This window comes from Camelus ferus, chromosome 7 (genome assembly GCF_009834535.1).
Source record: "Camelus ferus isolate YT-003-E chromosome 7, BCGSAC_Cfer_1.0, whole genome shotgun sequence".
Lineage (NCBI taxonomy): Eukaryota > Metazoa > Chordata > Mammalia > Artiodactyla > Camelidae > Camelus > Camelus ferus.
Genome location: NC_045702.1, coordinates 83,687,906 through 83,715,300, shown reverse-complemented (window position 1 = coordinate 83,715,300; position 27,395 = coordinate 83,687,906). Strand labels below are relative to the sequence as shown.

The window sequence follows — 27,395 nt, the reverse complement described above, 5'->3', positions numbered from 1 at the left end:
AGGTGTCCTTAAAGTAGTGGCCCAGCCTCTGGGAGTGCCCCCCAGAGTTTTGTTTCTAAGGCCAAGAGGAGCTACATATCGTGGAAGGCTAGTTGAGTTAAATCCTGAGGCTGAGAAACTGTGTCCGCCCGCCAGGGAACCCAACTCCAATGCAAGGAATTGGTTTCCTACCTCCCGGAAGACAAAAATCCCTAGAATAAACAGCAGGTGCGGGCCTTCTGCCCAGCCTGGATGATGCAATCTCTTTAGATCGTACAAGAACACACTTGCTTCCAGCCACACAAACCCAACAAAATGTCACCGGAGACGTCAACGCATGCCAGCTGGTTACTGGGCCCAGAGCATCAAGCTAAATTGCGTCTCCAGGGCTGGGTGCCTGGCTCGGGGATCTCAGTGCCAATGCCCTTGGGCAGGGCACTCCTCAACACCAGTTCCTCCTAAGCCACCCTCCTGCCTTCTTCCCTTCGGTTCAGTTTCCTTCTGGATGGGAAGGGACGGAACAGGCAAGGAAGTCGCTCACGCAGCTTCTGAGCAGCACGCAGCAAGAACACTCGCGGGCAGTTTCCACTCCGGATTTGGTTGCAAACAGCTTTTTGTGACTGGCCACTCCCACCCAGGCTCCCCTGCCACCACTGCCCTCCCTGCTGATTCCAGAACCTTCTACCACCTCATCCTTCCTCCCCGCTCTGGCACCAGGGCTCATCAGGGTGGCAGGCAGCATTTTGTTTGCTGTGGGGAGTTGAATCAGCCAGGCTGGGAAGGGTTTTCAGACTGAGATCAAGAAGTACCTCCAAACCCAAAGTGGGAGACAGTTCACAAAATGACACCCCTTCACCCTTCAGATATGTCCATGCCAGGAAAGACACAGACAGACTGAGGGAGGAGCAGTTCCAGGGTAAAGAGAGGAAGGGTGAGGGCTTGCTGAAGGTAATGGGGGTCTTCTGTTGCTACAAAGGACGTAATTGGGACACTTGGCAAAATCTGACTCAGGTCTGTTGATTAGATGAGAGTATCAGATCTCTGTTAATTTCTTGATTTTGATCACTGTGCTCTGGTTAGGCAAGGGAATACCCTTGTTTTAGGAAAGAGATATTGAAGGGTAAAGGGGAGTCATGTCTGCAACTTGTTGTCTTATGGTTCAGGAAGATAAGGAAGCAAATGTGGTGAAATCTTAACATTTGGGGGGTCCTGGTGAGAAGGACTATGGCTCAGCTGTGCTGTGAGTTTCAAGCTGTGTGTGTGTGTGTGTGTGTGTGTGTGTGTGTGTGAGTTTCAATTTTAACCTTAACAGGAAATGTAACAGGCAAACAAAGGCGTGACCCACAATGGCAGACCCCTTCCCCCTTCTCCTGGCCTGAAATCAGGAGAAGGTGCTGGTCATCTGAGGACACCGGCCCCAGTCCCCCACTGCCTCATGGATCTCCTCAGCCCTGGCAAGGCCCACTCCCATCTGCTGCCTCCTGCCCAGACTCCAGGCTGCTCCAAAAGGCTGGAGAAAGCACCGCGCTTCTGCCCTGACCTAAGCAGGATCCCTGGATGCTCAAGGATTCTCGTCCAACCCTCACAGGTCTTCATGGCCTCCTCAGCACGTGGCCCCACTCTTGGGCCCTGCAGCAGACGCAGGAATGGCTCAGAACTTCTCTCCACCAGAAGCTCCTGTGTCTCTCCTTCACTCTCCCTGGTCTCACAAGCAAAAGGATGCCTTCTTGCCTCCCAGCCCCTCTACCTGTGTGCCCATCTCCTGGCCAACTCCAGGCTCTCACTCAACAACCATTCCCCCTCAGCACCCCCAACAGCCTCAGAGCCCACTCAGGTTTCTCTGGGCAAGGCAGCTTCGTGCTTCTTTTGGCCAGTTACCATCCCCTCTGTCACCCAGGCAGCTCCTCAAACCATATTTTTGTCCTCATTTGCACTGTGACAAATGGCTTCCATGTGCCCCCAAAGATAGCATCGCCCAAGACAGAATTTAGAATTGCAGGCTTGAGCTGCAGTCTCTGCTCCATCTCTTAAGAGCTATGTGCTTCTTGGGGGAGGGTATAGCTCAGTGGTAGAGTACGTGCCTAGCATGCATGAGGTCCTGGGTTCAATCCCCAGTACCTCCACTGAAAAACAAAAACAAACAAGTAAATCTAATTACCTGCCCCCTCAAAAAAAATAGAAAAAAAGTTTAAAAAAAAGAGCTATTAAAAAAAAAAAGCGCTATGTGATTCTTGCCACGTTTCCAGGGTGGGTATGAAGTGTACGTGCAGGTTCTGTATGAACTGTGACATCCATCCTTTGGCCTTTCTCTCTCCCCATCTTGTTCTCCTGTCCCTGTTTTCTCTATGCAGCCTCCTAGGAGCTGAGGTCAAATCCACACTGTCTGTTAGTGGATCCCAGTCCTGCCTTTCTGCTGCTGCCCCCCCTTCTTGACTCCACTTGTGCGGGTCCCACAGCTGTTTGGACATCTCCCCTCCGGAATCCAGTTGGCTCCTCAAACTGAAGACTCACATTCTTTCTTGCTGCGTTTGCCAAAAGGCAGTCACAGCAAGTGCTTAAGGCCACCATGAAGTGACAAACTTCCGGGGAAAGAATTTGATATTCCAAAACCACATCAAAGCATCTCTTCCTGTTGTGCATCATTTATTGTAAATTACGTGCGGGAGAAGCACCTGACATTTGCAGCACCTGGATGTCTGAGGTTTCAGTTCAGTGCTGCGATCATTTCCAACAACAGCTTTGGCTATAGTCACTCAGAGCAACCACTCTAAAACAGTCCTTCACTCCTCTCTTATGTCCCCATGTCTGGTTTTTAAATCCTGACCATTCTCCTGCTCCAGAGGCCCCATTGGCACCTTCCTGCTCCGCTAGCCACTTCCAGTCCCCACTGGCTTGGGTCTGCAGCATGGTTGTTGCCTCCTAATTGAGTCCACCCCTGCTGTCCTCTGCCATGGGTCACCTCCTTGAAGCGCAGAGGGGAGGCATCACACTCCTGTTCACATGGCTCCAGGGGCTCCTGCTTGACTTAAGTCCAATCTCCTGCTTACAAATGAAGGCCTTCCCGGTGGGGCCAGGTTCAGCTGCCTTCAACTCTTTTTTTCACCACCCCCTCCTCACAGACCCTGGGCTCCAGCCAAACCAGACTTCTCGCCATCTGGGAACACATGTTCCCTCTACCCAAAATAACCTACATTCATCTCCACCTGTCGAGATCTGTCCTTGAAGGGTTATTCAATAAATAGTACTGGGACAATTGGTCAATTGAAGGAAATTTTTTAGATTCTTCACTTTATACTATACACCAAAATATAATCTAGATAAACTAGAGTTAAACATAAAAATATAAGTATATGATATAATCACATATATTAAAAACTCAAACTATAGAAAGTCTGAAAAATGTGTGATTGTCAAATATATGAAAAGGGAGAAGATCCTAAGCTTAAAAGCCAAGAATGAAATCTCAAAGGAAGCAAAGCAACAGATCTAACTCATTAAATAGAACTTGACTCCTTAAAACCAAACTGATAAGGAATGAACAGGGCATACAGAGTCCTTCACATGAACTGAGTATTGAGGTCCCCCAATGCAGGCAAGTAGTTTCATTAGCAAGAAATAAGAGAAGTAGGCATCTTTCATGATATCTTCCAGGAAGGCCAAGTGATGCCTGGCATCACATTCCTTCCCTAGGCATTTGAAATGTCCAGATCCTCTCCAAGATTGAAATGTTCAAGGCCCCAGATTTGATGTTCTCCCTTGGACTCTCCTGTGTTTGGTTGATAGCTATTATTCTGATTTTGTTTGGTTGGATCTTTTTATGGAACAAGAGCAAGAGTGATTAAATATCTGGGGGGTGTTTTCTTCTGTTCCAGGTTATGTGCTTTATGTGCATTATCTCATTAAATTCTTACAGCAACCCCACAAATAGGCACTATTATTCCCTTTTAGCAAGTGAGGCAATTGGGACTTAGAGATTAAGTGAAATGCCCAAGATCGCACAGCTAGTATGGTCTTCAGACCCAGGCAGAGTGACTCTCAGCGCACACCTCCTCTCATGGAAAGCCGTATTTTTTCCTTTTTAAATCCATTCCTATTTCTCCAATGTAACATATGAAACGTATTCTTCTGAGTTAACGTGTAAACGGCTGTCAGTCCTTGTACACAGGTGTTGGGTAAGTCAAGTCCTTTCCTAGGCTCTTCATCTCCACTACCACTGCTTAGTTCAGGACTCATTTTTTATGTTCTTGTGATGGCGATGATGGCATCATGTATGTTCCAAGAACTATGACAGGAATTCCACGAACTAACGGTGAGTCCACATTTATTGAGCGCTCACTGTAATTCAGGTATTAAGCTAAATATCATTCATGTATTACTGTCCAGCAATCCTGTAAAGTTAGTTTTCTTTTGAATGCATATGACCCCCAAATCCTCCCTCCTTTAATTCCTCTTTGTCTACAAATAGTAACTGCATTTAGGTATAATTTCTCTAGAATAAACCGCATTTATTCAAAGCATACGTTTCAATGAGTTTTGGCACAGCTGTAAAACCACCACCACAAACAAGGAGCGGACTGTTTCCGTCGCCTCCAAGCGCCACTGCGCTCCTTCCCAGCGTACCCCGCGGGGACCCCGGGTGCCCCCGACAGGCCCGTGACGTCACTGCCCGACGACCCGCAGCCTCACCGCCCGGCGCTTCCGGCAGCGAGGACGTGGTGGGCGGGGCGGGGTGGCGTCACGGAGGCGCGCGCCGGAAACGGGCCCGGCGGAAGTGGCGGGGCGGGACGCGGGGGCGATGGGGGTTGGCGGCGGCGGCCGGCGATGAGCAGCGGGAGCGCGTGAGCGGGCCGGCGGGCGAGGCTGGGGGGCCCCGGAGAGCGAGCCGCAGGGCGGAGGGCGGGGGCACGAGCGCGGCGGGCGGCGGGCGGCGGCCTGGGCGCGGCGGCGGCGGCGGCCGAGAAGATGGCGGACGGCGACAGCGGCAGCGAGCGCGGTGGCGGTGGCGGGCCCGGCGGCTTCCAGCCCGCGTCCCGCGGCGGCGGCGAGCAGGAGACCCAGGAGCTGGCCTCGAAGCGGCTGGACATCCAGAACAAACGCTTCTACCTGGACGTGAAGCAAAACGCCAAGGGCCGCTTCCTCAAGATCGCCGAGGTGGGCGCGGGCGGCTCCAAGAGCCGCCTCACGCTGTCCATGGCGGTGGCCGCCGAGTTCCGCGACTACCTGGGCGACTTCATCGAGCACTACGCGCAGCTGGGCCCCAGCAGCCCCGAGCAGGTGGCAGCGGCGGCGGGCGCCGAGGAGGGCGGTGGGCCGCGGCGCGCTCTCAAGAGCGAGTTCCTAGTACGCGAGAACCGCAAGTACTACCTGGACCTCAAGGAGAACCAGCGCGGCCGCTTCCTGCGCATCCGCCAGACGGTCAACCGCGGCGGCGGCGGCCCCGGGCCTGGCGGCCTGCAGAGCGGCCAGACCATTGCGCTGCCCGCGCAGGGCCTCATCGAGTTCCGCGACGCGCTGGCCAAGCTCATCGACGACTACGGCGGCGAGGACGACGAGCTGGCTGGGGGCCCGGGCGGCGGCGCCGGGGGCCCCGGGGGCGGCCTGTACGGGGAGCTTCCGGAAGGCACCTCCATCACGGTGGACTCTAAGCGTTTCTTCTTCGACGTGGGCTGCAACAAGTACGGAGTGTTCCTGCGCGTGAGCGAGGTGAAGCCATCCTACCGCAACGCCATCACTGTTCCCTTCAAGGCTTGGGGCAAGTTCGGGGGCGCCTTTTGTCGGTATGCGGATGAGATGAAAGAGATCCAGGAGCGGCAGAGGGATAAGCTTTATGAGCGACGCGGCGGGGACGAGTCAGAGGGAGAGGAGGTGGATGAGGATTGAAACGCGCAGCTTCCCTACGGGCCTCCCCACCCCACCACCGTCCTCTTGGCCAGAGAGCTCCCGTTCCTGTTCATCCCCAGTGAGCTAGTGCAGGGGAAGACGGGGAGGCCCCAGAGGAGAAAACAAAAATTTAAATAATATAGTTAATTAAGAGAAGTAACCGTAAGTGAACAGTCACAGACAATTAGAGAAAAGCAGTAAAGTTCCAAGGAATTGACAGCAACCTGCAAAGAGGACGGTAGCATCTCCTCACCTGAGAAAAAGCCTCAGCTTCTATTTTTTTCCCAACAAAGGTTCCTAAGCCCGTCAGTATAACCCTGAATGGGATAGATCCTTGCACATAGGCCAAGGAACACCTCTGAGTTACCCAGATCTAGCTGAATTTACGTTGTACCTGGGTAACCTGGTCTAAAGGTCTTTCCAGACCTCACTGTTGCAGTGTCTATCCCTTCACCCCCATTGAAATCAGCATTTTGGATCTAGATTTTCGTGGAAACCTTGAGAAGAAAGAGGCCTTTACAGTTACCCAGTTTTGAGGGTACAGGTTTCAAGAAAAGGAATGCAACTTTAAATAATCATGGGCGGGGTGAAATAAGAATTCAAGAAGCCACCAGGGAATACAGAAACAAATTGGATCTATTTTGTTTAAAATGGTTTTGCATGGAACCTGGACCAAGGCCCATGTCTTGTCTGCAGAATTGTTTACCGGGATGCAAATGGATTCAGATGTCAATCCTTGAACTAGAATCCATTACTATAATGTTTTTAAAGTTGGCAAATTTTTTTCAAAGATAAAAGAGCAGTTTTACATTGGGGGTTGCTGAGGTAGGCACATGAAGAAATCGGGCATAAAGCACAAGGAAAACTGTTTGAGTGGATTGGTTGCTGCTCACTAAAGTTCTTCCCCGATCTCCAAATATGGAGGTCATTACCAAGAAATGGCTTAAATATGAATGAGAGCCAGATCCCTGTGGCTCCACCGTGCGAGCCAGTGAATTGTGGCTAATTCGGCTGTTTCGGCCACTGGTTGGCTGGATTTTAAACCAGAAAACTTGAAGGTATCTACAAAAGGAACAGTGTGGCTACAAGCCTGAGCTTTAATGGAATATACGTCCTCACAGAAAAGTTGGATATAACCAAAACTGAAGTCTTCATCTACCTTCAGTTTAATCTGTGGATTTGTTCAAATACTAAAAAGATCCTCAGGTCCAGAATTCCAGCATCATTTATTCTTTTAAAATGAATTTTTAAGAACTTGATCCATTGTATCAGTACCTCACAATCAGAAGTTGGCAAATGACGGATGAGTCATTCAAGCAGCGTGCCCTTTGGAAGCTGAAATCCATCCGAATGGAGCTGAGGTGGACGTGAATATGCTGACCATATTCTGGAAGCATTTTTATACCATCTTGAAATTTCAACAAACTGGCTTTTGCCAGTTTATCCAGCTGTCTTTCAAGAATAAAAGTTGGGGTTTTCAAGGATCGCCTCTTCTATATTTTAAATGGATTTTAAGTATGATTTTTACTAATCAAGTTAATCCCGCCCCATCAAAAGGTATTCCTAGAAATGTCATAGACCTAGGTAACTTTGAATTGAATGGGAGCTAACGTTCTTTCCAAAGTCTTCAGGTATTTGTGCGACACTTTCTCAACCAGGAGGCAAGTAACCCCACCTCCACAATCTTAGTATTTTTTTGTTTTAACTGCATGCCTGCCCTTTATTTGAGCTGCCTTTTAATTTATTGCATACCCTTTTTATTATCTTATTTTGGTATTCATCCTATACAATCTTTTTGTATTTATTGGGAAATAGGTAATATACAAAAATCGTTTTCATGAATTGTGGCTGAGAGGGAGGGAAATAATTGTGTATATAAAATTAGGCTTTTTTTAAAAAAATTAGACTATGATTCAGAATATTGGATCTTAGATTTAAAAAAAAAACAGTGGAAGAGCCACAAACATTGGTGCCCTTTTCAGACTATTTCTCTACTCTCATTCATCCACAGTAGACTTTTTAAACAGATTTTTTTAAAGCTTTTCTTTTTTAAAAATTTTTCTCCGTTGCAAAGAATGTTTCCTAAATTGTATGGGAGCAATAGTATTTTTGATGTTTTAATGACATCTGTATACTTGTACTGTATTTTGTACTACAAGGCAGCTGTTTTCAATAATGTCCTGCTGTATTTACCTATGTGTTTTGAGTGTTTATTTCTTTGCTGCGGAGAACAAATCCCTAAATAGTTTTAGTAAAGGAGCTGAGAAGCTAGCATTATTAGGTTTGCAGAAACTGTTTAAGTTTCAAACTCTGAGGCAGCAATGAAAATTAAGGTTGCAGCTCATAGTTGATTGCTGTAACATTTTCATTTTCAAAACATGTACAATTCCTGTATAGACCAACTTGTTTTCTTGCTTCAGAGGTGGTTCTGTTGCTCAGCTGCAGTGAGCCAGTTCAATTTTGCAAAGGTGCAGTACCTCTCCTTTTTAAGGGGTTGGTTTATTCTTTTTTCTTTTCCTTTTGTTTGGCTGAATTGCAGTAACTAGCCTTGCCTTTCTATTCTGTAGAAATGACAAGGTCTTCACAATCCTTCACCAGTGGCTACTAAGCTATAATTAGCTGAATAGAAAGAATGTGGAAGTGGTCTGAGGCATATAGAGTATATGCCAAGAACACTACCATATATGGCATCAGCTTTGGTTACCAGAGAAATTTTCTTAGTCATTAGACCATATAACAGTAATATATCATATGTAAATCTTTAGATAACAATTTGAGAATCCTCCAAAAAAAGGAGCAAAGAATGCATAAGCTATGTGTTGGAAAAAGTAATTTATATTAAAATTTTGACCTGCCTATGTAAGATTAAGTGGTAAATGTCATAGTGGTGGGTTTTTAAGTCTTAACCAATCTCAAAGGTTTGTTTTTCCTGCAGGGGGGTGGTCCATGGCCTCTCTTCTCACTGCAGGAAGATTACAGGAGGATGTGGATTAATTGTAGCATTCACTCATCCTCATTCCGGTCACTAGGGACAATAGAAATCTGCAAAGCACAGAGACTACACTTTTGGTGTGTGGTTTGTTTAAAAAGTTTATATTAACAGGCTATCTTTCAGAACTCATTCATAATTATTGCTGATTACAGGAAATGATCTTTGTAGATTCCAGTCAGAAAACGGCATTGTACAGACTATGGGAAACCCTTTTTTTTTGTTTGTTTTGTCTTTCAGCCACTACTGTGAACAATGATTTAGGGCTGTTTTTCAACTTTGGCAAACATCCCGGCTAATCATGTGTTCAAAGTAGTCATATTCCTGAGAAGTATGGAACTAAAATTCCTTGTCACATAATTGGTAAAATGTTTGTTTCTCAAACTATTGCCGTTACAGAACATGAGAAATCAAATTTTAGAAACAGCGAAAAGAGCAAAAATCTGTGGTGAGACACCACTCTTCCCTTCTGGTTTCTATTGTCCCTGACTGTCATTCAAGTAGAATGGCAGTTGTAGTCAGCAGAGAAAGTTTTCAGTGCATATGCTGCACAGTACAAAATGTAAATCTGTATGGCACCAAAAAATCAAAGTGAAACCAAATCAAAAACCCAGACACCCTATGTTACTGTGGGAGGCATGTAGGTGGTATAAATGACTGTAGCCGTGACACTCACATGGCTACTTGTCAAGTCACTTTCCATAATTATTTACTGCAAAATGATCGCAAGGCTTTGGTGCAGGCAGCCGGTAACCTGCTGCTTCCTTTGTTACCTCTCGATCACTTTGCAATAAATTGCAGGTCTTTTTTAAGAGATTCAAGCTTCATTTTTCTCAAAACAAAACAATTATCCTGGCTTATCTGAAAAACGCAGGGTTGTGGGCAAAAGAGGCTGGTTATAATAATGCCCTCATATTGAGTGGTCTGTAAATGGCTGCACACTGCAGGCACTGTAGTTGCTGAGGATGCTTTGTTAAACGTGACCTTGACTGGCTTTACAGGGCACAGGATGTGCCCTACACAAGGTGTTAAAAGGTAAACTGTGTCTGCCTTGCTTTTGAGGTGGATGAAATTGAGGAGAAGCTTGAGTGTGTAAGCCATGCACATAGGTATTCTTCACTGTAAATTTTGTTTTCATTTTTAACCTGATTATGGTACTTTGTCCGATGCACAACTGATCTCTCAGTAGATATTCATTTGAAAATAGTGTGGCCTTGATCAGTGAGAAGGGGAAGGAGAGAAGTGACTTTTTCTTATGTAAAAATGACTCGTTTGCCGAGAGTCATTTCTACAGCACTCTTAGTACCTAATGCGTTTGTGATCTGTCTCCTTGTTAATTGGGGAAAGTTACTGTTTTTGACCCCGGAGTTATTGATTCAATTGAGTTGTCTTCTCTTTTTAGGAAGTATCAGAATTGCTCTGATAAGTAACAAAGTTGACTGCTTTGATGTCCAATCTCAGGTTTTAGAATATATATGGTGGTGTAAAATTCCACTGTTAACTTTTAAAACAATTTTAATTTTGTATACCCTAAGAGTCCCATGCATAGGGCCTGTTCAGAGAGCAGAGCCTCCCATCTTTTTGCTCTTTTCCACTTTGTACTTCACCTGAGAAAGTGTCAAGTGATTTTTTACATTGTATATTTCCATTTTAACTGACATATTTCTCAAAGATAAAGCACTTTTTGATCATGAAATAACATGGAATCTTTGTGTGATGTGGATCATGGTTTCTCAGGCTCCCCTAGATAATTTGCTTATGAATATTGTTCTAACTCTGTGTAAGATGAATAGAGATCTTTGCTAATGTTAGGAAGTTTGTATTATTGATCAAGAATGCATTTTGCTAGCTTCCAATGGATGGGAGAGTAAACAATGCTGCATTCACAATTTAATAAGTTACTTTCCCTTGAGCCTTAAGGTAACTTTTTTTCTGTCAATAACAGCACTAAAGTTATAGTAAATGAATGAGATTACCAGTTTTCAGGGTTGGTTTTAGAGTACTGTAAATCAATTAGCTGTCTTCCTAAACTGAACTATTCCCATTGAATAAACTGGATTATGGGTTTGTGGGTGGGACCGGGGAGGAGGAGGGGAGATTGTTTGTAGAAAAGGAAAAAAGAAAAAAACAACCACGTTTACCTTAAAAATACAGACACAAAAGAAAGACGTGAATGTCAAAGCCCCATTTGAAATTCCAGGTGTGAGGTGGAAGTGGCAGATTTAAACCTTATTTCCCCAGTTTTTAATCTAGAAAAGCAAAGTCATTAATTTTCAAATGTTAGCCCCAGAAGTTACAAGAGATAGCACATTGTTGAAAGATAACTTCTCTTGATGTATCTAACTGCTATTTGGTTAAAGTTGCTGTTCCCAGCCCTCAGTCTTAAAACTTAGTTTCATTACTGATGGATTTAACACTCTTACTTCAATAAATGTGGTCCAGTTGTCAGTATGAAGATTAAATTTGGAAAGTAGTAATACTGTGTAATGAAGACTCCAGTAATTTCCAGTTGGTATCTGTACCCCTGATCCGAGTGAGACCTTTATGAATGTATTTTATATTTCCTAATGAAATAGGGAATATGCCATCAATGTAATCACCTTTATTTGCAATTTTTTTCTTTTCATTTGAAAATCGAACTCATGCCTCTTGAATCAAACGTTCCAATTGGGATAGGAAAGCCATGTTAAAGTAACTGCAAATGCCATATTGGTAGTTTCACTGCTCAGTACGACTTCTAATGACAGGAGGGCAGAGCTTTATTTGATGCAAAATGTTAATTTTTTTCCATAGGTGATTCTAACAAAGAGTTTGATGAAAATATGACTGTACTCTTGATTACCATGGGATTTTGAGCCTAGGAGTAAATTTCGTTTTCCTTATATTATATGTAAAATACCCATTGCATTGGATAAGAGAGGGCTGATCATACCTGTAGTATGATGAAGTGTGGGCCCAGAGTATTGGAGAGAAAGCAATAGACCTTTTCAAGTTCATTGTCCACTAGCATATTGCAGAAGACATGAGTTTGTCTTTTTTTTTTTTTTCTTTTCTACTTTGAAGACATCAATGGCTAAGCCTTTGAAGAAAATTGATTTAGATCACCTCATTTCTTAAAGGCAAACTCTCGTCTCCAGTCCTGCCCTCTGTTGCAACATCAGGCTGGCTCAAAAAATCTTTATACATATTTGGAAATAGAATGGCAAGTAGTAGATTTCTTCCCTTTTTAACTTTTCCTGGGACATCTACCTGCAGGGAGAATCCCAAGAAAACTGAAGAACAAGTATATCTGTACTGTATGAATTTGAGTTTCATTTTAAACTGTTCTGATACGAAGCATCAACGCTTTTCTCCCAGCCCACAGCCCACGCAACACCTCTGTCAAAAGCTCTGGATTCCTAGAAATTAATAGATTGGGCAAAAGTCCAGAAGCTGATTTTAAATCAGAATAGGGCATAAATAAAAAAAAGAGCCTATAGTTTTGCATGTTACAGTAGCAGGTGAGTAAATTGAGGGTTTTTTTCCCCAATGATTATCAGTATTTGATAAGATTATTGGTGTATATAGACTTTTTTTCTAAAGTTCTAGAATGATTAGTAGGGATTTATTCCTTTTGCACCTTTATCCAGATGTTTCTCCAAGACCATTTTTAGAAGTCTGTCCATCTTCTGGTACATATTTGCAGACAACACACTTTCTATAGGAACCTTCACTGCCAGTCGTAACCTACCAGGGGCTTCCTTAGACTAGATTTTTCTTCACTCCAAAGTTGGGACTGAGGTCCTGCCAGTAGAGAATCTACAGAAGTAATCTGAATTCAAACCAAATCTTGATAGCAGGAGACAGAGCGTCCTGATCTCGATGTATAACTGTAGAGTTTAGTTTGGAAGTTACTTTAAAGGGGTATTTTGGGGGGATGTCGTCAGTCTCTGTAAATACCCACATGCTTGTGCATTGTAAACCAAGTGTGTATTCCTGTGTATGAATTTGTAGAACTGATTTCTGCTTCAAGAGAAGCCGCACCTTTATAATTTTATAAGGTCCCCTCCACCTGTTAACCCTATAAATATTTGTAAATAGAACACTAAAATTTGTAGCGATAGGATCAATTTGGGAATATCTGCTGAGAGACCAAAAAGTTCATTTTTTTAAGTACCTTGGTTAAAGAGTAAAGATTCTTCCTCTTACTTTTTCAAAGAAGAATGCACTTTAACAAACACAGAGCTGCATGGGCAATTCAAACAAATCCGTGAAATGCAGTACCCATTCAGAAAGCATACTTCCTGGAAACCGTTCAAAAGCAGAGTCTAGACGGGCTGTTGATCTCGCTGCCTGGAGGTTGAAGCTCAGATTCCAGTCAATTTTGAGACGAGCAGGGCTGCTTCAAACGAACAATGTGAATACAGCCAGAAGCTTCAGACAGGTCTGTAAAATGGCGGGTCCCGTGTTTACCACTAACTAGCAAAACTGACAGAAAAAACTCAGAGAGAAAAAAGAATCCTTACTGCTGGTGTGCACTCCTTAACAATAGCAGACTTTTGCAAATGGAGTTTTACAGTCTATATTTAAAAAATTGTATGTTTGTAACAAATAAAAGTATGCGGAAACGTGAATGACAGTCTTGTGCTGGTGTCTCTAATTTAAGGAATTACGTGCTGACCGGGAGGGAAATACCACGCACCATCTGCTGGGTTCATAAATGCGTCTGGAGTTGGGTGAGTTCCCACTTGAAATGACTTAAAAGCTGTTGCGCATTTCATTTGAAATACAGCCAGTTCTGGACCCTCTGGCTTCCTATAACCCTTTTCTAGTTAATAAACAATCTACGGAGAAAATCAAAGTTGCAAATTAGTTTCATGCTTTGATTCGTATTTTAAGTGGGTCACTTGTTGCTTCCCCTAATTTCTTCCTGTTCTGGCTTTTAGGACAAGTCATTTCCTGATGGCTGTAAAGAAACTGCTACCCCAGGTGTTCACTCATCACTTGTCATAACTGACTGCTTAGGGAGCAGGTTAGGCCAGTCTTCTATATCCCAATGCTAAAGGAAAAATAAAAATTTATGTCCATAGATCCTGGCTGTGGTTCCAGACTTTTTGGTCTCAGGAACCCCTTTACTCCCTTAAAATTTACTGAGGACCCCCAAGGAGCATTTATCTTTCAGGGCTATATGGGTTGATACCTGTCATTAAAAACTGAACTGTTTTTAAGACAAAAAAGTACACATTCCACGTGCTACAGAGCAGTGATGTGTCATGTAGCCTCTGGAAGACATGGTAAACTTGTGAGCAAATGAAAGTGAGTAAGGCAAATAACAAATGTCGTTGGAAAAATAGTTTAGACTTCTGGACTTCTTGAAAGTCTTGTGGACTTCTGGGGGGGTCTCTGGGTCACTTTTTGAGAATCACTGAAGTACACTGTTACGTGAATTACGCTTTTCTGAAGATGAGGAATGGGGTTGGAAAAGACCCACAGTAGCTTAATCCTTGAGTTCTCCCCATGTTTTCTTTACATTACGGGCTCATACACTTAAAATAATTACTCCTGCCACCACCCCAGCCCACACATACATACTAGATTTTCCTGTGACTGTCCACTTTTTCAGTCTCTGGCAATGATGCTCAACACTGGCTGCAGAACCACTTGGAGAGCCTTGAATACTGTTGCCCAGACACCATCCAGACCAACTGGATCAGAATCTTTGGGACATAAACAGAGCTTTTTGAGCTCCCCCCAAGTGATTCTAACCAGTCAGCGATGAGAACCAGTGGCCTGTGGGGATCATATGATATAAAGAAGGGAAAGGGATGAAGAGCTGGGAATCTCTGCTAGAGAGAAAAAGAAAAGAAAAAAAAGAATTCCCTGAATGTAGACTGTCACCTTGTGACTCCTGTGCCTAAGTCACCCACATTACCACTTAACCCCCCAAATAACTAATCTTGAGAAAAGTTTGCAAATGCAACCATTGAGCGTTGTATTAGTAGTCCCCTCACTGGGGAAATCTGGGACTTAGATACAAACACAGAGAACCCTTTAGTGTGCACCAGAGTCACCTAGAGAGCTGATTATCGAGCCCACCTGCTCCCCTCCAAGTTTCTGACAGAGCAGATCTGAAGGAGCCTAAGACGGTGCATTTCTCAGTTCTCTGGTGATGCATGTCCTGCCAGTCGAGGACCAGACTTCGAGGCTCGCTGCAGAAATCACCAAAGGTCTAGGGGAAATGAGCTCAGTTGCCACCAACCGACAGAAGTCAGGAAGCCTTTGCCCAGATGCTTCAGTTCTGCCATAGCCCTGCTGAATTTTTTAGCTTGATGTGAAACTGTCACCTCACAAATTGAAGGACTACATGTAGCCAGGCTCCAGCCTGAAGAGCGCTGTTGGAGCCAGCGTCTCAAGAAATAGGGGTATCACTTCGGAGTTTTGGTATTTTGAATGTTGTAAGCTAGGTTCTATCCCTGAATCTGTCATAAGCTAATAGTGTGACTCTGAGCAAGTGTCTTTTAACACGTAAAAATCCTCAAGGTCCTACAACAGTGTCTAGTTTCCCCTGAGAAGCCACTGGGTCTTAGGAAAATGAGAGCCACCTGGTGGTGAGTACTGAAATACTTTTCATAACATTGTGAGGTCATACCATTTGTAAATTCATTCAGCTCATTACTGGGTAGCTGCTAGACGCCACGTATTGTACTAGGTGTAGAAAATTTGGTCCATGGTCCAAATGGAACTTACAGTGTTGTCTAGAGAAAGAAGAAGTTTTTAGGAGCTAAGTTACATTGGACTGAGGTATATTTAGGATTCAAACATGGTTTATGTGACTCCAGGTCTCCAGGGGGCTAGGATGCACTGCACTTCAAATTTAGTAGATGAATCTCCCTCCTCAGTAAAATTGCTCTGTGCAGTCTCAAATCCTGAGAAGCCACTTCCCCAGACCCGCATGATGGAAGTGGGCTCAGAGGTGGACAGAGGAAGGAAGGAGTGGGAGAATTCACTCAGAACCCTGGTCTGCATTCTCATCATAGTTAGGATTTGGGAGGGGCAAGGTCCCATTGCAGGGGCGTGTACTCCAAGCTCATGTAGCCAGTGAGCCCTAGCACTGGGCTCCGACCAGGTCCCATACGTGCTCCTTCTCCTCTTCCACGCTTCCCTCAAAAGAGGTGATGAAGAGGTTCCTAATGAGATCTGAGTAAGCCAGTCTCCCTAGCTAATAACCAGACCTCAATCCAAGCAATAGAGAATTTGATCTGCAGCATAATTCCTGGCCCCGGCATTTACTCCTCATAAGAGACAGCACCATTGAAACTGTAAAAGAACATACTCTCCACGCAAGAGGTAACTTCTCTTTGACTTCCACGGTGCTTTGTGTAGACCTCTTAGAGGGCCAAATGAAGGTCTCCAAACTGGTTGGTGGCAAGACTGAACACACATCTAAATCAGTTCTCTGATCTGCTACACCACACCGCCACAGAAAGAACACTCCTATGCTAAGAGCCTAAGATGACACGTGATAAATCCACAGGTGGATTTTTGCAGATGGCTTCTGCAAAAAGGCAGTTAGATATAGAAACTGTCACACTCATTAATGTTTTCAGGATATAGATCCTGAGAACAAAATTTGAATTAGTTCCCCAAGTTAAAAAAAAAAAAAAGAAAAGCATGCTGATTTGATTCATTTGTATCAAGAAAGAAAATGCTAGTCTTCTATCAGGGTGAACAGCTTAGGATACTCAACTCAATCATAAGTACCACGCCCTCTATATGTTAAAATCATGTCCTTGCCAGAACATAAATGGTTAAAGTCACATCGCGGGAGTGGACTGGAAAGGTGCTCAATATGAAATCAGTGACATAGAGCAATGTGGACCTGAAAATAGCTCCTTTTATGTCATTTTGTATTCTCCCTAACCTAGGTGTCAAACCAAGAAAGAGCCAAGTTAGTAAGAATGAGCTTAGTGGTCCATTTATTCAACTATAGATCAGGATTCCCAAGGGCAGTTTATAGAACAGAAGTTGGAGGCGGGGGATGCACTGAGGCTTTCGAGCCTGTGGGTACAGGACTGGCCAAGACACAACCATCACACGGGCTGCCCCATCTTCTCACCTTCAGGACTCTGCCGGGATGCTCTCCCTAAATGTTCCACCCTCAAAACTGTCGTCCTTGGCTTCATTTATTTGGTACCCCTCATAAGTGGTAGGCATCTTTTTAGCGTGTTACGATCTCCAAACTTTCTTTCATTATAAAAATTAATGAATACTCATTTTAACAAATGTGAACAGAAGAGAATCACCATAAAGAAACAAAAATTGAATGTGCTATTTCTCCAAATCCATGCCTTAAAGGTAAGTACTGTTAAATACTTTAGCATACATCCTTTTGAAATCTTTTCATAACATTTAAAATCTCAACAGTATTAAATGGCCATCACATTTGTGCATGTATTGATTTATACTGAAAAAAATGTTGTATTAGCTCAATAGGTTTAAGAAGGAATCCATGTTAGTACACTGATGGCTATCAATATTCCATGGTATCTTCTAACATACATATCTTATTATTAAGCTGTGCCACAGAGCGAACCACTCTTATGCAGAAATTGAAAAGTAATTTAATTTTCATTATTTTAGGTTCCATTCAATCAGGCACAGGCAAATACATCTTCTCTGGTAGTAAAACAAAACACTGCCAGCCTCCAGATTTTAGAGACAAATGTCTTTATTTCGTGAGCTCTAATAAACAGACCATTTCCTGGTTATGTTTCATAGATAATTTCATAGATCCAATAGTGTGCATTTCCCTTTCAGGCAAACAACTTGCAAATAAAATTAATAATCCAGTTGCCCCCAGCTTTTGTGTTAAGAGACTATTGCTCAGTTTAGGAATAAGAAAATTTGTTGGCTTTTTTCAGTTTGTTATATAACCTACAGTGAATTCTGTCTGTCTGTACATTAAAAAATTTATACCTACATCTAGCTGCTTCTGATCGTGAAGCTTTTCTGTGAAGCTCTGAGTTCACAGAATACACAGTGTCCCTTATAATGCACAGTTCAGAACAGAAAGGTAAGTTCCTCACTCCCTAGTATAAATAACATGAAAAGGGAGGGCATGTTTGCTTTCTGCTATTCTTCCTCAGAACCTGTCTTCTGGAGGAAGGAGAGCTGTTGTCAGCAAAGTGGAATGTTCTAGCCCAGCAGCTGCTGATTTCCTGGCAGTTAAAACCCAGCTGGTGACATCACTCAGGCAAGTGACTCATCGGGGAAGTGGGGTCTCAGTTGTCTGCTCATCTGACACCACACCTTATCTGGTGGGGCTGCCGGCTCTCTTTTGAATACAAGTGCTCAACTTTCCCCAAACTTTATCAACTCAAGGTTTTCTTTTTGTGGACAAGAAACAGTTTATGGAGAATTCTGAATTTTGGGGGGTTTTGTTAAGGTGTTTATACACTGTACCTACCACTTGGCCTTCAAAGGCCACACTTTGATGGGGCTGGCTCTTCTATTTTCCCTAGAAGCTGCTCTGATCCACCTTCTAAGGGCCAGGCCTGTCATGGATGCTAACATGAGTTCTAGAGCAGGGCCGGAGGCATCCTTTGGTCCTTAAGCCCAACAGTGTGCCTTTCCGCATGCCCATTATGCCCACAGATCTGCTCTTCCCAGGATTCAGTCACCAGGAAGTGTCATGTTTTCACTGTACTAACTTTGAATCAAGGAGCACATTTAACCTATTCTCAGCCAAGACGGTGCTCCAGCATTGTTAGATTTCAGTAACTATTAACAGATGGCTGACAAAGGGGATGTTCCCAGTCCAACTCTCCAGACTGATCCAGGCTCCCAAAAGAAGAGCTGAACTCTCCATAATTGGCAAGTGTCACCGCCCTCTGCTAGAACCATTTTGTGGCATTACAAACTTACTTGTGGCCAAAGAGTGGCAGCAGTTAAGACAGTATGACTATTCTGCCATGGCAGTTTCTGGATCCTTTATTTGGGTCCTGGGGATTCTGAATATTATCAAGGTAAAAGCAAATCACACATGTATAAGAAATAGAAGAAAGTAATACAAATGGTCCATAGTTATATGAAAACATGTTCAATCTCATCTATAACAAGAGAAGTGTGAATTTAAACTATACCAAGATACCATTTCTCATCTACCAAATGAGGAGAAAAAAAAAAAGCCAACAGTCTGACAACAAACGCCAGTTTTGTGGGTAAACAGACACATTCATATACTGCTGTGGGAATACATAATCACCTGTGAAACCATTTGGCAAAACCTAGCAAAATTACCTAAGAAGCTACCCTTTGATCTGGCAATCCCACTTCTAGGAATCTACCCAAAAGATATGCTGGCAACAATGTGACAAACGTACAGCAGCGGCGACCCTGGGCCATCCTGCGCCCTGTACCAAAGGTCTGCAAGGTGACTCCTTTTGGCTACTGCATTTATGTTTGTTATTCATCTTGACCAAACATCTGTATTGAACTATTATACACTGTAATCCTAACTTTTCCCTTTATAGCAAGCTGAGGAACTTTTTATTTGGAATAACAAAAGAATTTCCTTGTATTTTTGGCTTTTCACTGACTACAAGTCATATTTGAGAAGCCTCAAAATATTGTTTAAAAAGAAATTATAGGCAGGTGATTTTTAAAGTAAACAGATGTTGGCATTCTATACACTATTTTACATCTTGCTTTTTTCTTTAACTTTTAACAGATAATGTTTACATATTTCAAAATCGAAACTATAAAAAGGAAATTAAGAAGTCTTGTTCTTCAGTTCTTCCCCATCCACCCTCATCCTTCCCATGGGCAGCGTCTGCCCTGGACAGTCCCATTTGATCTGTTGTATCAGTGTCCCACTTGTCCAAGATTTAGCATTTGCCCAAGACTTTCATTTATTAAAGGTAGTATTTCTACTTTTATTCAAATAAGCAGAGATGAGTTTAGAGGACCCGTCGCCTGTCATGGTTTGTAAACAAAAACATTACATGCATTCTTGTAAACTATTCAGACAAGAACACAGAGCAGAATGAGAACATATTTTTTATTCTCATCCTTACTCTTTTTGGAGGTAGTTACTGTCAGCAGCCTGATGTCAAGCCTTTAAGTCCCCTTCCTGTGCATTCACAGAGGGACAGTCATATCTACCACCTCGAGTTTATCTAGCTAACTATAAACTGAATTATACTATATGCATTATTCTGCAATTTGATTTTTTTTCACTGAACAGTTTATATTGGAGATCTTAGTGTATTTAAGTCAAGCTCGTTCATTTTAACAGGCTGCATAATGTTCCATAATATGGATATACTAAAAAGCATTTAATCATTCCCAGATCTCAATTTCACTGGGAATAAATTTGAAGGGTCTGAAAATGGCATAACAAGATGAATATGCTTAGAAACATTACAGTACAAAAGATTTACCAAGTTTGGAAGCTCACGTGTGCAAAAGTATGTCTGTATCTGTATAGCTTTCAAGGTAGGAGATAGAACCAGACAGAACGGAAGTCCAATCCCATTCTGTCATCTGCCAGCCATATGACTTGAAATCATTCACATAACCTTTCCGAATCTGTTTTCTCGTCTATAAAATGAGGATAAGAGTCTACTTGGCACTTTGTTATAAGGATTAAAAAGCACGTATAGGAAGTACTTAACACAATGCCTAACACATTGTAGGCTCTCAAAGTTTAAGGATGAATGAGCTTAAACCGTTGAAAAATGTAGTCAGCTGTTCCATTATCACATTATTTCTATATTTTATTTCTCCCGCTTGAAAAACTGCAGTATTTTTAAACACCTTTTTACATAACGGTATTTATAAAGCTGACACATAGCCAAAGACAATTTAGAAAATACCCCAAAAAATTTAAAACCCAAAACTCATCACCCTAAATATTTCATTGTTAAATGTTGACCAACTTCCTGGCAATCCATTTTCTATGTGAATGAATGAAGAAAAGCAAATCTGCTTTAGATTCCAGCACCACTTGTTGAAGACTATGCTCTGCCCATTACATTGTCTTTACATCCTTGTCAAATACCAGCTGACCGTAGACAGACTCCAATCTATTCCACTGATCAATGTTTATCCTTATGCCAGTACCACACCATCTTGATTACTGTAGATTTGGAAGAAGTTTTGAAATCGTGAAGTGAATCCTTCAACTTTAATCTCTTTCAAGACTATTTTGGCTATTCTTGCTCTCTTATATTTCCATATGAATTTTAGGATGGTTCTGTCAATGTCTACAAAGAAGCCAGCTGAGATTCTGGTTAGATCTTCCTTTCATCAATGTTTGGAACTTTTCAGAGTATGTCTTGTGCTGCTTTTGTGAAATTTATTCCCAAGTACTTTATTCCTTTAGTTGCCATTATAAATAGAAGTGCTTTTCAGTTGATTCATTGCTAGTGTATGGAATACTTATATTGTACATTCATCTCGTAGCCTGCAAGACTGCCACACTTCTTTGTTCGCTTCAATCATTTTGTGGATTCCTTAAGATTTTCCATATACAAAATCATGTCATCTGCAAAGAAATAGTTCCACTCTTTTCCTTTCCTAACTGGATGCTTTTTATTTCCTTTTGTTGCCTAATGGCCCTTACTAGAAGCTCCAGTATAGTGCTGAATAAAGGTGGCAAGAGTAGACATCTTTACCCTCCCTCAACAGAGGACTGGCTGCTGGCTGGGCGTCCATAAAGTGCTCGGTGGTTCTTACAAAAAAAAAAAAAAAAAGAGAGAGAGAGACATCTTTGTCTTGTTCCTGATCTTGAGAGTGAGTATTCAGTCTTTTACCATTAAATATATTAGCTGTGGGTTTTTCAGATGACCTGTATCAGGTTAAAGAAGTTCCCTTCTAATCCTAGCTGTTGACTGTTTTGATGAGTGTTGTTTTGTCAAATGCTTTTTCTGCCTCCATTGAGATGATCAAGTGGTTTTTGTCCTTATTCTAGTAAGATGGCACCTTGCATTGAATTATAAAGAATATTGGCCTGTGGGTGTTGTTGTTAATCTTTGTCTCATTTTGACATCAGAGTAATACTGGCATTATATAATGGGGAAGTGTTCCCTATTTTTTTCAAGAGTTTGTGATGGATTGGTATTAATTCTTTTTTAAACATTTGCTAGAAGTCAACAGTGAAGGCTGGGCTCTTCTTTGTAGGAAGACTTTTAATCACTAATTCAATTTCTTTACTTGTCATAGGTCTATCCAGACTTTCTACTTTTTTTAGAGTCAGTTTCAGTAATATATATCTTTCTAGCAATTTGCCCATTTCATCTAAGTTATTTAATTTGCTGGCAGTTAGTCAAAAGTATTCCCTGAGTGGGAAGGGTATAGCTTGGTGGTAGAGTGCATGCCTAGCATGCACAAGGTCCTGGGTTCAATCCGCAGTACTTCCATTAAATCAATCAATCAATCAAACCTAATTACCTCCCCCGCCTCCCACCAAAAAAGCAAAACGAAAGTATTCCCTGAAAGTCCTTTTTATTTCTATAATGTCAGTAGTGACTTCCCCTCTTTAACTTCTTAGTAATTTTATTTTTTTTCTTGTTCTGTCTAGCTAAAGATTTGTCCATTTTGTTGACCTTTAGTTGACCAACTTTTGGTTTCATTTTTTTTTTATTGTTTCATTTATTTTTCTCTCTAATCTTTATTATTTTCTTCCTTCTGCTTTTTGTTTGCTCTTTTTTGTCTTACTGTTTAGGTAAGAAATGCATGTACATTATACAAATTCAAGATGACCCACAGTTTTTGTAAGGAAGCTATTTTCCTGTAAAAACATTTGTTGCCCCTTTGCTTTACTTTGGATTTGCTTCAGCGTAATCCAGTTAGGGGAGGGGCAGATGTAAATGTGAATATAAAATAAAAATGGCCATGAGTTGATGATCATTACAGTTGTGTGAAGGGTACATCTGATTCATTGTACTATTTTCTTTATTTTGTGTATGTTTAAGAATTTCCATAATACAAAGTTAGAAACACATATTTTCATGGGCTTATCAGTCAAGGTCATCCAGGTTACAGAAAACACACCAGCTATTTGAACAGAGAGAACTAACAAAGTATTATTAACTGGAAATAAAGTTGTTAACTGCTGAAGGGTAAAAAGAGATCTCTAAGATGTACAGAGGTCAACAAATACCTGGAAGAAACAAAAGGAAAACCTTAGCAACCTAGAAGGACCCTGTGGAGCTAGAAAGAACTCAGAACTCTGAGGAAGAAGCTGGCTGGTGCTGGTGAAGGGGGAGGGAGCACGGGGGCTGGTTTTGCACGTGTTAGAAAAGCTAATTGAGCTGTTCCTACCAAAGGAACTGCTGCTGCTGCCAGAGTAAAGGAGTACTGCCTGGGTGGTGATGCTCAGAGGAACAGAAGGCAGACAGAAAGGAGTAAGTCCCTTACCCCTCCTCCAGTCTTGCAATTCCCACTAGTGCTCCCTTACTGGCAAAGCCTATCAGGAAAGCAGAAGGCCAAGCAAACATGTTTGCAGACTCCCAGGCTCAGCAGCACAAAGCTGAATGCAGGTGCCTGACTGACCTCGTTAGAACCAGGCAGGTTCTGGCTCATGGAAATAGCTGCCTGGCCACATGGATTTGGCCTAAACCTCCAGGGATGTTTGGAAAAGAAAAGGGGGGAAAAAAAAAAAAAAAAGGAGGAGGAGGAGAAGAATTTGACTGTCCTTTACTAGAGTGACCAAAAGAAAATTTCTATCTCTTAAAGACTTTATAATATTTTGGAGAGTACTGCAGTGTTAAAAGGGAATTTAACACTGAACACAGGGATTAAAAACTCCTTGAATCTATGTAATCATTAAGGCTGTCCTCTCTAAAGGCTAAAATATAAAATACTTTTACTATCCAGACAACACTGATTGCTTATGCAGAGGTAAAATGAGTAACTGTGGCAGGGGTGGGAAGATCTTTTCACTGAAATTTTATACATGTGTATATATTGCTCAATCAAAAATTGGCTAAGTTTTACAGAGAAAAGCCATTGGCAGGGGGAGGGTAGAGTGGGTACTTAGAATGCATGAGGTCCTGGGTTCAATCCCCAGTACCTCTACAAAAAAAATATAAATAAGTAAACCCCTGGCAAAAAAAAAGTTTACTACGATTCCACAGTAACACTCTTGGCAACATTACTATGAGAAAATGAAGGCTGCCTGCTGAAAAGGGGTTTAATTTTGGGTTATGCAGCTCCTTTTGGCCAAGTATAATTCCTGGGAAAAGATTACTGAGCAATGATCAGTCAACACTCTCGGAAGCCAAGGGAGTAAGTGCCTCAGTTTCGAAATGGGCTTTGGAATTACGCACAACTTATACTCTACCAGTGGTTCTCAAATTTTAGTGTGCACCAGAACCCCTGAAGGGCTTCATGCACCCCATCTCTAGTTTCTGAATCAGTAGGTGTGGGTTGGGGGTTAGATTCTGCATTTCTAACCAGTTCCAGGTGGTGCTGGTGCTGCTGTCTAAGGACCACACTTTGAGAACCATTACACTGTTATCTTACTGGGTTAAATCCAGCAAGGCTGAATAATTTGCTAATTCTGGTAGTTTATCATTTATAGATGTTAATACCTAAAAGACCTGGGTTAGACATGCTCCTTATGCTCATACTGCCTTCTTGGCAACCCTAATTCACTGGAAACTAGACTTTATTCACTAACACACTTGCTTTATAAAATTAATAGGCAGTTTTTCTGTTTACAGATGCCAGAAAATTTCCATCCATTTTTCCTTCAGTCTGTGGCCCTCAATATGTTTCTTTCATCTCTAAAGAGGATACACAAATCAGTAAAGGGATTACTGTCATTTGTGATGAGAACTAGTTTCTTTCAACCTGACTCCATTTGCATCAGAATCTGAATCAATGACATGAAGGCTGATGGGTAGAGAGTAGTGAGAAAATAAACTTCCTGTTAAGGAAAGAAGTTAACACTTTTTGGATACTGATTACATGCTAGGTACAGTGCTAAGTACTTTCTCATACATCACTGAATTAATGATGTATGAGAATGAATTGAATTAATGAGGTATGAATTAATGATGTGTGAGAACTAATGAATTAATGATGTATGAGAAAGTACTCAAAACCTGTAAAACAGGCATTGCTATTTTCAGTTTTACAAATGACAAAACAGATTATTTTTTTTAAATGGAGATACTGGGGACTGAACCCAGGACCTCCTATACGCTAAGCACGCACTCTGCCACTGAGCTATACCCTCCCCCACAACAGATAATATTAAATCCCTCACTATTACCTCCCCCTGCATTAAAAAAAAAATCCCTCACTGAGATCATACAACTAGTAAGTGAAGGAGTCTAGATTCAAACTCAAGTCTTTCTACAGACCACACTGCCTATCTAAGTGGCTTAAAAATTAGTATTCTTTCTTTTCATTCGCCAAGTGACATTTACAGGATACTAGGTACTGCATCAAGAAAAGAGTGACACCCTAAAAAGAAAGTTCTGTGCACCAAAGGAGACCAACACAATTCAGCATGATAAAGACTGATAACAGCAGAATACACTGGGTGCTAAAGAGCACTTAATCCAAATCAGGGATGTCAAGGAAGACACGCTGAAGAAAGTGATATCTGTGTTGATCCTAAAAGGATGATTAAAAGTTAGCCAGAGAGAAGCGGAGATGAAGGACTGTTTCAAGCAAAGGCAAAAGCAGGCAGCGTGGAGTTTCAGTGTGGTAGGGAGAAGCAACAAAACACGAAATAAGCAGGGGCCAGGAAAATGTAGGGCTTTCTACACCATGATAAGGATTTGGATTTTGTTCTATAGTCAATGAGGTTAAAGGAAAATATAATAAGATTTGTATTTTAGAAGGAGCAGAGGGTGGACTGAAGAAAGAGGATAGGAAATTAGTTAACAGATTTTTGCATTAATCCAGGAGAAAAATGACAGAGGCTAAAGTGAATCAGTGGCAATGCACATGGAAAAAAAAAAAAAAAAGCCAGATTTGCTATTCAGGAAACAGAAGGATCTAGTCAGAACTGCAGCAGCCACACTAGCCTGCTCTAAGTCCCTTCTTACAAATCCTTCTCACTTCAAGAGCCTTTATATTTGCTTTCTTCGTGCAATTGCACTCTGCTAAATTACACCCTATCTAAATTACATTCCCTCTGCTTCTCTCTCAAAGCACCCTTTTCTTTTCCTTCTATGTACATTTACTTCTTTACTATCTGATCCCTGCTGTAAAGGGCAGTGACGACAGGGACAGGTCTACTTTGCCAACCTCTGAAACCCCAGTACCTAGCACGGTGCCTCCAAACAGTAGGTACTAGGTGATTTGTGGAAGGTGAACTCACAGGTGGCTGCTCTGGCAGACTTGTAATGCCATTCACTAAGGGCAGAAACACAAAAGGAGGGGCAGCGATAAGCAATAGACATTGTTAATGACTATCGCTTACTGAATTAACTCCTAACTCTTCTACCTAGCTTTCAGCTTTTCCGTTTATCTGGGCACACTGCTCCAAGCCTGCAATTTCACTGGCCCCTCCTTCCTCACGCTCGTCTACACTTTCACTTGTATTTTTCCAAACTTAAATAGAAGTTCATCCGCTTCCTTTCCTCCAATTACTCAAGTTACATTTCCTCAAAGACTCGGAGTCCCCCATGTTGCTTCCTCCGTGTCAGAAGTAAGAGAATTCACACTTTGGGACAGGATCTGCCCACCTGGTGATACTTCTGAAATGCCAGCCTGGGAAAATCCCGCCAGAACGAAATCTCCGCGGGGACGGTTGGCTCCCCGCACCCGAAATGCTGCCCGGAGCGGCCAAAGCATGAAACTGTGAAAAGAAGCAAAGGTTTCATTAAACCTGCAACGAGTGAGAACTAGCCCCGAGCTCGGGCCCGGGCCCCGGCGACAACCGGGCCTGCACGCCCCCTGCGGCCGGCCGGTGGAGCGGCCGTGGGCAGAACCCCCCTCCTCCTCCCCTTCGCGCCCGTCCCTCAACTTGGCAGCGGGCGCCGGGACGCTGACCCCATTTCCCAGATTCTCTCCCTTTTCGCTGGGCGTCCCCATGGCTAACCTAACGCCAGCGGAAGACGCCGAAGGGAAGGGCCGCCAGGCCTGGGAACAGTGCCCGCCGCAGAGCGAGTCCCGGCTAGCACGGAGAAATCCTCGGAATCTGTGAAAAGCCACCAGCAGAAGCGACAGCGATAGCTGTTTCCTTCCCAAACCACCTGAGAGCGGTCGCGGAGAAAGGGCGGGAAACCCAGCACAGCCTCCAATCTTTCCATCCATTGGCTAAACTCGCTATCGTTCCTCGCGGCCCGCCTCCTTTGCTCGCGGGCGATGTTCTTATTGGCCGACTTCCGCCAGCTGTCCGCTATCCTTGGTCAGTCCCTCGGTTCATCAGGCTCGAGCCTTGGCGATAGGCGAAGAGCGGCGCTTGGCCCCGCCCCGGGTCGCGCACAGGCGCGCCTGTGTTGGGGCCGGAGGCCCCGCCTCCGAGTGCCGTGTGCAAAAACAAACAGCCGTTAGAGAGGAGGTGCCGGGGGGCGGGGTCGGGCTAGAAGGAGGCGCACGATTG

The 27,395-nt window shown here is 43.0% G+C and overlaps 1 protein-coding gene and 1 long non-coding RNA gene across 3 annotated transcripts; one reads left to right on the top strand and one right to left on the bottom strand.

Moving 5' to 3' along the window:
* The first annotated feature begins 4,491 nt into the window (after positions 1–4,491).
* Positions 4,492–13,466, top strand: PURB (purine rich element binding protein B). Its single transcript, XM_032484340.1, has one exon. It carries the CDS (start codon positions 4,942–4,944, stop codon positions 5,857–5,859), a length of 918 nt encoding a protein of 305 aa, XP_032340231.1. The 5' UTR covers positions 4,492–4,941; the 3' UTR covers positions 5,860–13,466.
* A 4,071-nt stretch (positions 13,467–17,537) lies between these two features.
* LOC116665071 lies at positions 17,538–27,395 on the bottom strand. Of its 2 annotated transcripts, none has more exons than XR_004321662.1 (2): positions 26,843–27,395; positions 17,538–26,648 (listed from the first exon to the last, which is right to left on the bottom strand). It is a non-coding gene; the product is annotated as an uncharacterized LOC116665071 (long non-coding RNA). The 2 variants fall into 2 exon arrangements; XR_004321661.1 differs by having other exon boundaries at positions 26,892–27,395.

Excerpts from the sequence above, each read along its gene's own strand:
- PURB (XM_032484340.1), top strand. The coding sequence starts at position 4,942 with ATGGCGGACGGCGACAGCGGCAGCGAGCGCGGTGGCGGTGGCGGGCCC.